This window comes from Trachinotus anak, unplaced genomic scaffold (assembly GCF_046630095.1).
Source record: "Trachinotus anak isolate AG129_WGS33_773 ecotype Australia unplaced genomic scaffold, CSIRO_AGI_Tana_v1 ptg000013l, whole genome shotgun sequence".
NCBI lineage: Eukaryota > Metazoa > Chordata > Actinopteri > Carangiformes > Carangidae > Trachinotus > Trachinotus anak.
In genome coordinates, this window is record NW_027273864.1 from 12,527,808 (window position 1) to 12,543,265 (window position 15,458).

Below are 15,458 nucleotides of genomic sequence, written 5' to 3' on the forward strand. Positions count from 1 at the left end.
TCACACAACCATGGTGACGGATAGAGTAAATGATGGGAAACATGCCCGGTGGACAAGTAGAGGGGGTATTGGGTGGTGTGTTTGTGTGTGTATGGACCAATGTGTGTGTGCGCATGTGTGTGTTTTGGTGTGGCCTCCCCCATAGGCCATTGTCAAAAGAGTACAAGACTGTCTTGGTCAATGATTTGCCCTCCTACACAGATGCCTCATGATTGGCCATACTTGACAGGAACGTAGCTTTCCCAGCCAATAAGCTGAGGGCCTGGATGGGTCCTGCCCCTGGACCAAAATAACCCAGTAAATACACTGCGGGCACTATGAGAACTGGAGCGGGCCCTCTGGTGAATGCTCTGTGTACAAACAAGGGATGCTTGTCAGATGGGTACTGCTGAACCATGCTTGCCTGTGTTCTCCTCTGTAGTGATAGGCGCAGCTAGCTTAGTGGCACTTTGATATCAATGTTTGTGTTTCTGCACTCACGGATACAGGATGGAGGGTATAGAGGAGAGTATGGATGGAGGGGTATTAATAGTCTGGTTACAAACAGGGATGGAAAAACAAGGCCTGAGACAACATTTTTTTTTTTAAATGGAAGTACTCCACCTCCCAGTACCCAGCATCCATCGAACAAGCTGCTGCACATGATGGAAATTCTGCATGTGGTCTTTAGAGTATGTTTGTGCGGACATATTGTATGTGTGACAACCCGAGGCAGATGCAGATTGATTTGCTGATTGATTTTAAAGCTGCTCGCTCTGCATTGTAGTTCAATGAGATGAGCTTACAGTAAGGTCTATCAAGGACGAATTACTTCTGTAATAGGTACGGTTTTTGGGCCCAAAAACAGTAGAAGCCAGAGTCCTGTCACCTCATTAAGAGGTATTACAAACAATAAGCAAACATTGCTGATTGCTTGCTTAAAAACCTAAAACAAAAGTTTTATCTTCTGAAACTTTTAACATATTAACCTTAGAAAACAAACATCCCTATTTTGGAACTGTCATTGTCTGAAGAGACATTTTGCTATCGTACATCATCTCACCACTAGGAGGCTCCTTTAAAGGCCCTGTCGGTCAGTGTTGTTTCTTTAGTTTGTTGTCTGTCTGTTGTTGCAGAGATGTGCTGTGTGTATTTATTTCTGTGTCTGTTTGAGACACTAATGTGCATTTGTGAGCGGTTTTGCATGTGCGCACATAAACATGAGAAGTAATTCACGATGTGGCTACTGTTTCTTGTAAACAATCTTACAGCACTTTCTTCAGAGGAAGTTTTATTTTAATCTGAACTCATCAGTCTGTCACAGGGCTTGTACAGATCAGATGGTTACTTGCAAGTAAACATACCGTCATACAGCTGCACTTAGGGCCAAGAATATGAAACTGATAGTTCAGGATTTTTATCAGTGAACATTAAAAGTATACATAACACAACCAGATGGAACGAAACCCCGGCATAACCTGCATGCAGGTATGAGCATTCATGTGTGGTTACAGCCCTGGATTCAGAATCAGAATCAGAATCAGAATCAGAATCAGTTTTATTGCCAAGTATGTTTTCACATACAAGGAATTTTTTCTGGTGATTGGTGCAATTGATCAGCAACAGTGGGGCTGTTAACATTAACATAACATTTCACTGAACAATGTGCTGACTGCAATGTAACAATATTCTGTATTGTTTTAATAGTGAAAGTTACAAAACTGTGTGTTGCACTGCACTGAAGCATCTCAAATGTTTTAAAGTAATCTTTTTTTTTTAATTGGAAGAAATAGTATTTCACCATCATCTAGATCCATTTGTTATTAGGTTTCTGCTGTGATTCAGCACTCTGTGGCTGATTCACCTGTGGATATTTTCCAAAGTGCACTTATTTATTTATTTTTGTATAATTCCTAGGCCCTTTAATTAACCTCATAACAATGTAGTGACCAGGACTTTAAGTAAATGACAACAACACAAATGTATTGTGTCAGACTGTGCCTTTTTATTATGATAAGGCATAAGTGCTAACAAAACTAAACTATCAAGCAAAAAATAAAAAACATAAAATGAATGGACTCAGATTATCTGTGACAATGAATATGGTGAGTATTTCCTGTCTTCAGGAATGTGCATGCAAGCCTGTTAAGTCTTATCCATGTAAGCACTCAGATTTGTTTATGCATTTACTTGCCTGTGTCAGGGTGATAGTCTGTGGGAGTGTAATTAAAGAAGTAAATATGCTGATTCACTGCCCTATGAGTCCAGAAAAACACACACAATGATCTCGCAGACAAAATAAGGAATTGCCTCCAAGGTTTATGTGTGTTTTTACGCACGTACATTTGTAGGTGTTACTGTATGCAAATGCTGTGCAGTGCTTTAAGACGGAGGCTGGACTGAACGAGCAGTTCACCATTAGAGAGAAAGAGAGAAAAAGAGAGAGAGGGGAGTTTGCCAGACACAGGGCTCTCCTTGTTGTTGCCCCAGACTAGGGCATTCAGGCTAATTTAAGGGAGGAGGAGGAGGAGGAGGAGGAGGAGGAGGAGGAATAGGAAGCTGAGCTGGTAGTTTGAGAGAGGCAGGAAGGTGGTGACTAATAGTGAATGTCACTCAGCTTACTGTAACTCAGCTGGTGGAGGGAGGAGTGGCGGCACGACCAGTGAAGCGGTATATGTATGCAGTAGCTGGTCTGTCTCTGTCAGAGAGTGTGTGTATTAACACGTGGAGGAGCAGATATCTCTTGGATACACCATGTTGTCTCTGGGATAGTCGGAGAGTTGCTGGTAAGAAAAAGTATATACATACTATATTCGTCAGTATCAGTGTCTCTCACTGCCTGGACACTTGTCAGTCTGAGCTTCATTCATGCCGATTTGCCGTTGAACCACAGATGAAACTGAAAATGTCTGAGTGTATTTTGTGTGAAGTGTTTTTAGTGTCATACAGTAAATAGACACAGTAGCAGCAGAACAAGCATGGGTTAAATTGCTGTCAACAGTGAAGTGATCAATACGTATTTTTACAGTTTGACCTTTCAAAAACAGAAATTGGAACTAGAGTCACTACTGCACCGTTTAGCAATGCATGATTGGTTATGTGCAGCTAAGTGGCGGCACGGAGATGGTACTGATTGTGTGGCAGTCTGGTCGGGAGACAATGAAAGTTGCTACATGAATTACAACAGTTTGTTTGTATGCCAAAGGGAATCCGTGTAAGAAACAGAAATGGCAAACTGTTCAGAGTGTTGAGAGGTCGTTTGAGTTTGGAGGTCTGTTGTACCACACATGCAATATAACAGGTTGACTAGACATTATCTGAACATCTGAGTATCATGAAGTAGCATGTGTTGCTACATGTTCTGTGTATGTCTGTGTACCACATGGTCTTGTTTGTGTCTAACCAGTTTGGTTAGACATGGAATAACCATGTAATTTCACATTAAGAAAAACTGACTTTATTTTGGAGTCTTTCTTTTCATTTTTCGAGCATTGTTAAATGTTAAATGGCTGTCGATATCAAAACAAGCAAATATTTATGCCTAAAGCTCGCCTCAGTCCTGGAGGCTGTGGTATGACAAACAGCTTTTGTTCTTTCCCTGGGTTGCCTGCAGAGGAAGTTGCTTCACCCCTGACAAAACTAGGAGTTGTGAAAACTGATGGAAGGAAAGGGGAAGTGATGCATTGTGGTAGTTATTGATGATGTGGGTCTGTTGTCTGTCCTGTGTCTCGTTGTGTTGTACTTTGATTAGATATGGCTGAAAGTGTGTTTGTCCTGATATCCTATTGCTGTCCTTTCCTCAGCGCAGTAGTTTTACATCACAATCTTCTCTATGATCTGTAAAGCTGTGATGTGAGGAAAGCAGGGCTGAGTGGACAGAGCACAGGTCCCTCTTGGTCAGCTATATTTAGACTGTGTTTAGAAGGTGACAGGCATTGTGATTCACACAGTGTTGATGAGTTGTGGTGATTCATTCAGGTGACCTTCACAAAGTTGATTACTGAGCAGAAATGCTCAATGATGGTAATTTATGTCAAAGGATTTTTAGAGACATCATGAACTTTATAATGTAACAACACTGACTATTTAACAAAAGTTGTCATGCAGGAGGATGCAGCGTTTCGAATATTCTACTTGTGTGCACAACTCAGTTAGTGAAATCCTCTTGGAGAACATGCTTTAGCCTCTACTGTCTCTACTATTTGAAAAATGGAGGTGTTAAAACAGCTAAAACAAGACATGAGATTACCAAAACCCCTGCTAGCAAACTTGACACCATTATGGCCAAGAATCTGCCACAACAATTTACTACATGAGAAAACAGAACTAAAGAAGCCAATCAGTGGTGTCTCATACGACAGAGATGAACTTTGAAGCAGTTGAGAATATCCTCTCAGTGCATCTAACCATGGTCTGTTGCTTCCTTTACTTCCGCCGTGGAAATTCTTCTCTTTTATAACTTCTTCAGTGTGTGTTGCACACCTGCTGCTTTGCACTCTTGAACACTCCACCGCTCCTCTGTAGCTTTTCCACAGCTACTACAGTCATATATTTTATGTTACAGCTGTTCACTCCATTTGTCAGATTTTGCAGTTTTACATTTAATAACCAATCATCTTTTTGTCTTTGTTTCTTTCTTTGTTTTCGTCTGTCTTTGTTTGTTTGTTTTTGCATCATCATCGCCTTCCTTCATCCTTCTCTGCTCCATGACCTCCCCGTGCAGATTGCCATCCACTTTCTCCAGTGTCCAGACATGTAGTCAGCAGCGTAAGCAGAGCATATTCCTCTCTGTGAACTCTTTTCCTCTCAAACAGGTAAATGTACATGTCCTTGTATGGCTGTCTGTGTGCATTTATGTGTCTTTATGTGTATCCTGCTGATGAAATCCACCCATTAAGTGATTTTGTCTTCCCTGCATTACTCAACAGAAATAGAAAATTATTTCTAGGTGTCTAAAGTGACCTCATCCGCTCTGGTGTGCATACCCAACCCCCCTATGCTGTAACTAAATCCCTAGTATCTGTTGTAATTAGTACAGATGTGAGGTGGGAACAGAAAGGTTTTTATATCTAAAGCGGCAATCGAACCAACAGAATACGAGTCCTGAGCATTTGAACATGATCTGACTGTCCGTTCGTCTGCCAGTCTGTCTGTCTGCATGTCCATGCAGAAAAGTTCGGCGTGTTCTGTCACCAAGGGATACAGCTGTTTGTGTGTGTATGAGACCAAAGAGGAAGGGCTAAGGACCCCATACTTCCCATGCCAGGCCTGACACATAATCCTACCAACCTTACCAGTTGAGTATGTGTGTGCTGGCTGTGTTGGCTGGCCTCTGTTAGGAATATTGTATACTGTACATCTGTATACATGTTCTGAAAGAGTGTACTCTACAGCCAACAGATGCTGTAGAGCAGTCATACACATGCAAACTTACCCTTTATCTACATGGACCCCTCTCACCCCCACCTACCCACACACACGCACGCATGCACACAGACACAGACACACACGCACACACACATGCATATAAACAAAACAAAAAAATCACACCATGGCTCAGGGGAACAGGGTGTTCCTGAAAAGGAGAACAGAGAGCAGGGGGAGTTATTTTAGTCATTAGAGCAGGCAGACAGATAGCTTAATGCGGAAAGGGTGTGTGTTTGTGCAAGTGCGCATGTTTCTGTGCAGTGATGGAAAGGCTGGTGAAGTGCGCAGTGCAGTGTCACATTTGGAACCACCTAAGTGTTTAATAGTTTGAAAGCTTTACCAAGAATAACCTAAACGTGCATCTCTTGCTGTATTTCTAATGTTGTGTGACAGGTTAAACTCAATTTGTGTTGTCATGCCCTTGAGGGTTTTCTCTCCTCCCCTTACCAATCTGTTGAAAACTGCTTTGATCTTGATACAGAAATAATTTTTTTTTTTATTTTGTCCCATAGCCTGTTGAAAAAATGGCTGGAAATGGTCTTTAAATTTTATTACGCAGCTGTACGTGTGAATGTACACATGCATTTTCGTTAAAGGTTTCATGTGTCTTTGCATGTATGTGCACACATTTAACTGTTGGCTGCCAAAAAGTCTCCCTTGGCATTGCAGAGTCACTTCTAAAAATACATACTCCACAAATTAACACCATGTCCCTGAGCACAGGTGCCATGGCCCCACACTGCCCTGAAGTGTGTATGTACTTGTGTGTGCTCATGTGTATGAATGTGTGTGTCACACTTTGCACATGTATGTACAGGATGGAACTAAAGCTGTCATCACATTGTGCACAGTTCCTTTAATGTACACTTTGCACACTCCTGTGTATTATCTGCATACTGTTGGCACGTATGTTTGTGACTAATCTGTGGCACAATCCAGAGTCGACCTCTGACCTGGGCTTCCTCCGCTCTGCATCCTCCCACTGGCTGTCAGTGTTTGAAGTGAAGGGGCTGTGACATCACAGCGTTGGACACACAATGGTTGCTGTGTGCTCCTACTGCGTCACAGATGCCTGCTTACCCCAGTGGATGATGGGCAATGGGAAGGCCCGTGTGGGAGATCATGCTGCCTGGTAGCAGTGTGTCACCATATGATATCAGGAAGTGATATCCTGTCAGTTGTAAGCATGTGTTATAGTGCATGCATCTTATGTATCATGGGTTAGTCACAGCTAGAGGCTATATAATACATACTTCACATGTTCAGAAGTTAGTGTGTTATGTAAACATTGCAGTCACCACATGTAGAGTCATGTGCGGTTTCAGTTTGCAGTTTTGGGGGATATTAAAAAGCATTTGAAATTAAAAATTGGGCAATAAATTGCAAGCAGTCTTTATTTGCATACTTTTTTTTAAATGATTAAACCTCTTTATTGTTTTTTTTGGTAAACAATAGAAAGTAATCTGCTAAATTGGTTTTTACTGTTTGGAAAGATAAATCTTTTAAAGATGATTTGCATACATTTTAACCTAAACTAATGAATTTGGAACTTCTTTACCCATACACAGAGGATTCAAACCTGTCTCTGCAAGCCAGACTGTGCCAGTGCCCCATGAAGTGGAAAAGTGCACTGTTGTCTTGTTATGTGTGTTGGTCTAACCAACTCAATATTGCCCTAAATTCTGTGCTGTTATTGTGTTATGGAGTAGTAGCCATGGATAAGTTGGAGAAATGTTGTAACTTGACTCTGTGTAGCATTTTAAGATGGAAGTAAGTGGTTCAGGATAGTTAAATTAGCATGTATAGACTTAATGCCTTTGAGTTTAACATGTAAAGCTATTAGAATTGCTTGGACCTTTACAGTGGAACTTAATGTGATTGCCTATACTCTGTTTGGTGTAAGTCAAGTCAATGTTATTTTTATTTATATAGCCAAATATATTGCCTCAAAGGACTTTACAATCTGTACAGCATACAGGTCTATCCTTAGACTCTCAAAGCATAGTGCACACGTCCTTCTCTGGCTGGCATTCCTACCTTGCCGATTGACTTTGCAGATGTAATCACCCCATTTGTCAGACTCTATAAATACACTGTGCGGCATTCCACTACTGTGTGTATGTGTGTGCACACACTTGTTTGTCTATGTAAGTGTTAAGTACCTTGAAAGACACAGTTAATACTGCTACTACAACACAATGTCCTCCAAAGCTCCAGATGTTAGCAGCTGTTGCAGAGGTTGTTCCACCAGCTTCAGTAGTCATGAGTGTTAGGAGAGCACTGTTGTGTCTCTACTTCTGTACCTCTTCTTTATAGAGATGACAGTATTTTTTCTTTGCGGGTCAAGGATGCTAGTGTGGAGTCAGCCTTCCCTTGAGTCCAAGTTCTGGTACACGTTTGTGTTGGAATGTGTGTCTTTCAATGTGTATCTCTGCATGGGTGTGTGTTTTTCATGTGGGCCATCCAATGGGCACAAAGCGGTCAGTGTGTGCCCCCTCGGGTGCTGAAATGTACACTTCGGACAACAGGCGGCTTCAGTCCTTCTCAATAGGAGCTGCCCTTCTTATTGTACCTCACACACAATGAGCTTTTCTCTCTCTCTCTGTCTTTCTCTCTGTGTCTTTCTCTCTTTATGACCATATACAGACAGTGTTTCTGATGAGAGACTGGAGGAATCTGATTCTGACTGATGTCTCTGTCACTGCCTCTCTGTGTCTCATCTCACCACAAATCACAATCAGCAGAGACATTAGAATAGAGTGGAAACATGGCCCGCAGGAGGTTAGGTCTCACCTTTTGTGAGTCCAGACGAGCTTAGTCATGCAGGGAATGAACACAAGTCATTGCAGAAGGGGAACTATCACAGCGGGAGTCCCCACTGAGTGTGTACATGCGTGCACACATGTTTGTGACTGCTTTTACGTGAGAAAGGGGAGGAGATGTTGTATTGGGGTGATGGGTGTTGTCCATGGTCTTTCTGCTCACAAGATCACCCAAGAACAACAAGACCACATGATTTTCCACATGACCTCTCAACCATCCGGGAGAGCTTCCTTAATTTACCACTTTTAAAGGAACAGAATTGGGAACAAGAGATTATTACTGCTTACATCATTCACCCCAGTGTCCTCCTATGACCATGAGAGTAAATGGATGATGCCACAGTGACACAGAGAATTACAGTTTACTGTTTAATCACGGTTTAGTTGCTGTGTTTGTTTACACAACAGGGCCCTGGGTCCTACTATGCACAGCCAGTCATATTAAGTGGTAGAGTGGTTAAGTGGTTACATCCTGTATATCTGGTGATGTGATTCATACATGGCCGCTTGATTATTAAAAAGATGATATTACCGATTATTATGTATATAATATTACTAATATTTAAGCCATATTGTCTGCTTTTATATGTTCATGTAGAGGCAGATATCATGATCATACTGCACATCTATTAAACAGTCTGGTCTATTCTAGAGGCAGTTATTTGTAGCCTCGTGCAGACAGAGAGACACACTGTAGAAGTAAATGCTCTAAGGCATATACACTTGGTAAATAGAATTAGCAGTCTGACAGCCTGTCTTTGAGCAGCTTGTAGGAAGCTGACGTGGTGCCTTTGATTCAGTAGCAGCACTGAGTGCATGTAAGTGGAGGACAGGTGGTGAATCCAGCTTACCCAGTGGTGCATCAAGATAAACGTCTCAGGCATACCTGTAAGTGGAGTGGCGCGAGTGGAAAAGTCCAAGATCTCAGAGTTGACAGGTGGAAGCTGTTAGCCTATAGCTCCAGCAAACTTCCAACAACTCCAAAGCTTTTTTATTTATACATTATACAGAATCTTGTGTATTTAAAAGGAATAATAAAGAAAACAAGTTATTGTGGTTTTTGGAGCAGCTGCTGAGTTATTAGAGTTACTTCTTGACCAACAGCGTCTGAGGGCAGTGACCGCCATAACCCATTAGCATATTCATTCAGATATTAGTTTGGTCTTGACTCTCAGGTAATGAAAAGGTGAGCTATTAATATGCTAGTGTGTATTTCATGAAATCACTTGGATGGACACCTTGCAATGTGTGTGGTTTTAGATCTTTTGACCAAACTTGTTATTCTCATCTGACAATTAAATGAATAGATATGCTATTTAGGACATATTCTCCTAAATATCATGAACCTATCTTGTTTTATCATTGTTATCTTGAATTGGGGGAAAGGGATTGCCAGACTACTTAGACTATCCATTTCTCTGTCATACAAACACAAATAAGCCGATACATAAGACAAACATAATATAAGTAGCACCTAACCACAAAGACACAGCTTAGTGAACACATTAAAAAAGTGCAACACAACATTGCACACTTCCTCTTCCCCTCTCACATTTCTCTTCTTATCACTAATGCACCCATTAGCAACTACAGACTGAACCAGGCATTTGTATGAAGAGAGTGAGTAAGTTGAGGTAGAGGTGTTTACACTGCATCCACACTTGATATGTGCTCTTCATGTTTAGAAATGACTGCAGATCCCTGATGGTGAAGCTTACATTTTTAATCAGTTGGATCAAACTTTATCTGCAGTTCAGTCCATTTCCACCACCCTTCTCTGCTTTCACCTTGTTTTTATTCTCACTTTCTTTCTCGTCTTCTTCTTGCCTAACTCTGTTTTTCTCCACCCTTTTCTCTTCCTCCACAGCTTCCTCTACCTCTCGGGCTGGACTGCGGTGCACTGACGTCGGCTCGCCCTCCCCTGCCCCCTCGCCCCCCAGCAATGGCCTCACGCATCGGGCTGCGGATGCAGGTACAACAGAACTACCCTTCACCATCCGACATACAGTACATGCAGGCCTTTTATTAGCTGTGGACATTGCAGTCTGTTTGTCGTGTTATTTGGTCGAATGGATACTGGAGAGGAAGGTATTCTGGTCAGTGCATTTGGGCGTTTCATTTATTTGATTGGCATCTACATGTGGCAACTGTTTTTTTCCACTGATAAATTTGGCCATGCTATTTGCCCCTTACATATTTTGATGTATTGGCTGTACATACTTTTCTTACACTATGATTTAATAGATATGTGAGTCACCAGTTGTTATTTGCGAAGAAGCTGTCAGCCCTTCATGTCCACTGTTAAAAAAGCAGCAGGAGAGAGAAAAGAGCCAAAAGCCACATCACCCTCACAGTCAGTTTAGAGGTGAGGATTCTTTAATGAGCATTTCTGTGATATGTGTGTGTCTGTGTGTGTCTGTGTGTGTGTGTCTGTGTGTGTGTCTGTCCAGCTGATGCGAGACCAGCTGCAGCAAGAGGAGCAGCGTGAGCGGCAGCAGCAGCAACAGAATGCAGTCCTGCAGCCTTACATGCAACATCGCATGGCCGGGCCACCTGCGCCCACACCGGCCATCAGCACCCCACAGCATTACCAAAGCATGCAGGTCCCTGTTGAGGTTCTTAAGGTCAGTATGGATACTGAAGATGCTTTTCATTATCAATTAGCTCTTTATTTTTGTTCTCAACTGATTTTTTTTATCTGACCGATTGCTCAGTATTTATTATTATTATTATTTTTTTTTTTTTGAAAATGGTGAAAAAATGCCCATCAATACCCCATCAATACTCCACGTTCTCAGATTGCTTGTTTGTCTTTGTTTGTCAAAAAGTCAAAGATTTAAAGTGATATGAAGCCAGAAAAGCAGCATTAGCATTAGTTTTGAGAGGCTGGAACCAGCAAATGTTTGTCATTTTTACTTGATAAATGATGGTATGGTTGGTTTTTCTGTTCATTTACTGATCACTTAATTAATTTATCATTTCAGATTAATGTGTAAAGGTGGTGCTTTTACAATGCATGACTGAACATAATCTGTTGAGACGGAGGTATTTTGGCAGGACAAGAACAAAACCTTTAATGTGGATTTGTGGTTTCCGTTAACCACTGAACACAGAATCCCCTCTATCCTTCTACATACTCTCTTCTCTCCGACTTGGCCTCGACCACCGTGCAGTCTGTGGGAATAAAATAATGAGCGTAATAGTGAAATCTCTGTGACTCACTTCAGGTCAAAATGCAACCTCGCCACAAAGATGAAGCATTAAACAGATTTCACCAAAGGGATTGATGGAAGAGAGAAAAGATGTTGGTTGGGTTGGGGGGAGGTGGTATCAAAAGGGGCTGTAGCACTTATGTTAATCCACTCACATGTTGCTGAGAAGGAGACGGGTTAGGAGGGCGTCACAGAGACTTCACCGGTCGTCACAGCCTCTCACGCAGCAGCCCTGCCACACATGGAAAAATCAGGGACAGATTTGAAAAAGGCAAAGAGAGAAAAATGCGGTGGAGCAGCAAGCAGGTAGGGAGACAGAGGAGGGAGGAGGAGCGGTAGATAAGAGAGGTTTGACATGTTTTGCGATAGGACAGACAGGAGTGATGTAGATAGTCTGAGTCAGACAGGGACAGATAAAGCTGAAGTGACATTTTACCCGATTCCAAAGATGCCTGTGCGTGTACTTATCTTTTATGGTGTGTGTTTGTGTGTGTATGGGTTTGTGCAATACACCATTATGTGCTTGTGTGTTGCTTTATGGTATTTGAGACCATAAATCTACAGTTTGCATGCGCTGATAACTGTGTGAGTCAACTTGATGTATTGACAGTTTACTCTGTGTGCATGCATGTGTGTGTGGGTGTTTTGTGTGGAATGGTGTTTATGAAATCTCAGCGTTTAGACTTGTCATTGTCTTTCCCTTTCATGGTGTAGATAAGACGAGCAGTCTGTCCATCAGGCCCACCGACCCTGTCATACCTCCTGCGCTGTGTTTCTTTGGACTTCATCTGTGCTGACAGAGCTGGGCCAGATGGGTCAACTAGCTATGACTGCATACTTGTACTTTTGCCTTACAAAACCCAGACAAATGACAGCCAATCATGCGTATTTACCCAAAGTGTCAACATTTGCTGTAAAGAAAAACACATGTATATACAAAGTAAGTAGTAAGAAGTAGGATTATGTAGTTATTGAAAAGTTTCTGCTTGGTTTGATATAATCTGGCTGGAGGTTTGGAGGGCAGAGGAGTTGAGTCTTTCCTCTGTAGTAATGCGGAGCAGTCCTGCTCTCCACTGAGCTTTACTCTTTGATGTGAAAGAATGAGGCCAGCCCACTGCTCTTTGTAGCCACACCAGAGGAATTACTGTGGCTTTACCCCTGTGGGCACTACTACTGACTTAATGCTGCCATGCCCCAGTCTCATTGCTGGGTTAAGGGACAGGGATAAATGGGTGTGTACATCTGAATACTTGGTGTGTTGTTATGTGTTTAAATATCAGTGAGCTAATTAGCTTTTAAAGCACACTAAATATTAGTGTATAATTTAAAATATAATTTTGATGATATCTCTGTGTGTTTTGAAGAGCAGGTACCATTTTTATTTTTATTTTTTTCATGTGGGACTTGAGTTGTGTCAGAAATAAAAAGATGCTGAACTCTTGCAAAACATTGATTTCATCCATAAAATTACAGAAAAATATAAAATGAGATTGATAGCTTTCACATAAGAGCTGCCACCCATCAAATTAGTGCTAGTGAGTCTATAACCTGATACACACAAGAAACCTTACTTATAAGAATAAGAATACCTCAATTTGAAATGGATGTTTTCCAAAAACATAATGAATATTGTCCTATTTTATACGCTGTATTTTAGATTATAGTCTGATTTATAGATTAATTAGTTACTGTCCTCTTTGACAGGTTTTATTCGGTTTTTGCATCTCCCAGCTTAAGTTTTTTTTTCCACAGTCATATTCAAACCCATGTAATATTGTGACCATGTCATTTATAGCCTGTATTAAAACTGTCCATCATTTTGGGTGAATCAGTACAGATCTGGATCACAGATTGTGTTTTTCAGCAACGCGAAATTACTGCTATAAAACCACCAAACCAGTCATCAAAATGGAATCATTAGCAGTATCAGCAAAGAGTTGGATCAGTTGGATTAGATGTGCAAAATTAATAATGAAGTAAGAACTGATCTGATATTTTTACTGTCTCTCTTTCATACAGGTACAGACCCACCTGGAGAATCCTACAGACTACCACATCCGTCAGTCTCGGAGGCAACAGGTGAAAGAATACCTGTCTACCACCTTTGCCACTAAACAGGTACCTGTCTGGATGCCTTTACTCAATAATGTCCTGTACATCAGTTTATGTTTGTCTGTCTCTCATTAGATCAGCTCTATGTATATATGATCTATCTTCTTGTGTTTTTTCTGGTTTGTCAGCAAAGCACATACAGTAGTCAGTACTACTATGTCAGTACTGTGTCAGTCACTATCACAATCATCATCATCACCCATCTTTGTCTCCCCCTCTCTGTCATTAGACGGTCAACGCAGTAGCAGGGCTGGTTCCACCCTCTCCTCCCACAAACATGGGACCCACAGGGGGTTCAGCGTCTGCGCCCCCACCCCTCCAGTCCCCACACTTGCGCACCGAGCAGCTCATGTCTGGTAACAGTGCCCCCAACAGCCCCATGGCCATGCTCAACATCGGCTCCAGCCACGAGAATGAGGTAGTCGCCTGCAAGTCTGAGGGGGACAGTGGCATAAACATTAATTCCTGCTCATGTCATAAAGTACATTTTACAAGAAGCAGATTGAACAAATATCCCTAAAATATGGCTTAATTACACTCCTATATAAAATTATGAGGATTGAATATTACCCCCAAAGTGACATTATCTCCACATTTTATGAAAGTATCATGATGATTTAATTGGTCTTTGGTCGTCTTGGGAAACGTTTGTAAATGCACTGGTGTTAATGTGTTGTGCGTACAGTAGGCGTGTGAATGAATGTGTTGACTAACTGGCAATAACTGACACTTGCTATCATCGGAATTTAAATGCTCCATTATGGCCTTGCAACGGTAATTACAGCTTAACAAGTGACAGGGAAACTGCAGGATGTAAGGCCCTTTGAACTTGGCAGACTTTGACCAACTCTCCTCCTCCAACTCTCGACCTCACTTCTTTCTCTGCGTCAGAGAAAATGGTTTTACCAGTTAGCCTCCATGACATAAAAGTCATCTTTACTCTTGAGTGCCTGCACCTGCAGGCGAGTTCCTGTGCAGGCCTTCATGCCATCAGGTTTCAGATGCTTTAATAAATGTATGAGCAGTGAAAGTGTTTTGTGTGTGGTGTCTGTTTAACATTAAAATCAAAAGAAGGTGCTGTCCCTGTTTTAAAATGACACATTATGGTTCATTAAGCATTTCATAACCACAAAGGTAACACTGCCTTGCTTTTTTTCAGATGGATGAGGTCATTGATAACATCATCAGCATGCAGTCCAATTACGATGACATTCAGGCATACATTGACCCTGTCCAGATGCCCAACACAGTAAGTAGTCCCCAAACAGAAGAGCCAAACGCACTTTAAGGAACACTTCAGTTTTATTATCTTTTATATGACAACTGTACTTTGTATCCAGCTGGCTCCTTTTTCTGTCATATGTTGTAGTTTGGTTATCACCATAGATTTGCTACAGTGTGTGTTTTAGGAAAGATGTATACTTCTTGGCAAAACTTCTTTTTTTTTTTAATTCACAAAATTGTAAAAATACAAATATTTAAGTATTCAAGTAAACTATTGATGAACTATTCTGATGGCAGTGTCCAGTACAGTTTAAGATTAGAGAGAAATATTGATTTTGGAGTTGTTCACCTTATCAAGAATATTTTCAAGAACATTTGTAAACAACTGTAAAATGAAATGAGCTGTTTACACCTATGTTTACTCCTTTAATGCATCACTCTTAAAATTCAACACTAGAATTCCCAAATAATGTATTCTCTGAATGTATGGTTCTCTGAAGCCTCATCGACTTCAGGACTTATTTTGGGCCCAGTCTGCCCTAAATGAGTCATAAGGTTGGATATGCCGAGTCATCAATGCTCAGACTTTGGCGTTTCAGTAGTTCCTATAACTACTGCTGCACCTATATAGTCTCTCTGTTTTTTCGTCACTGTCCTCATTTAATGTCAATGCTCTTACTTT

General features: G+C 41.3%; 1 protein-coding gene across 8 annotated transcripts in view; it reads left to right on the plus strand.

The window, feature by feature from the left end:
• tfeb (transcription factor EB) overlaps positions 1-15,458 on the plus strand; it is a 30,862-nt gene that overhangs the window by 7,794 nt on the left and 7,610 nt on the right. For 2 of the 8 annotated variants that reach the window (XM_071495582.1, XM_071495586.1), the window contains exons 2-7: positions 4,703-4,793; positions 10,096-10,200; positions 10,679-10,852; positions 13,460-13,558; positions 13,782-13,970; positions 14,712-14,801. In XM_071495582.1, coding sequence (XP_071351683.1) covers positions 10,171-10,200; positions 10,679-10,852; positions 13,460-13,558; positions 13,782-13,970; positions 14,712-14,801 — 582 coding nt within the window. In that variant the 5' untranslated portion in view covers positions 4,703-4,793; positions 10,096-10,170. Of the gene's footprint in view, positions 1-2,562; positions 2,766-4,702; positions 4,794-10,095; positions 10,201-10,678; positions 10,853-13,459; positions 13,559-13,781; positions 13,971-14,711; positions 14,802-15,458 lie in introns of those variants that run through there. The other 6 variants (XM_071495583.1, XM_071495587.1, XM_071495584.1 and 3 more) reach the window with 5 other exon arrangements.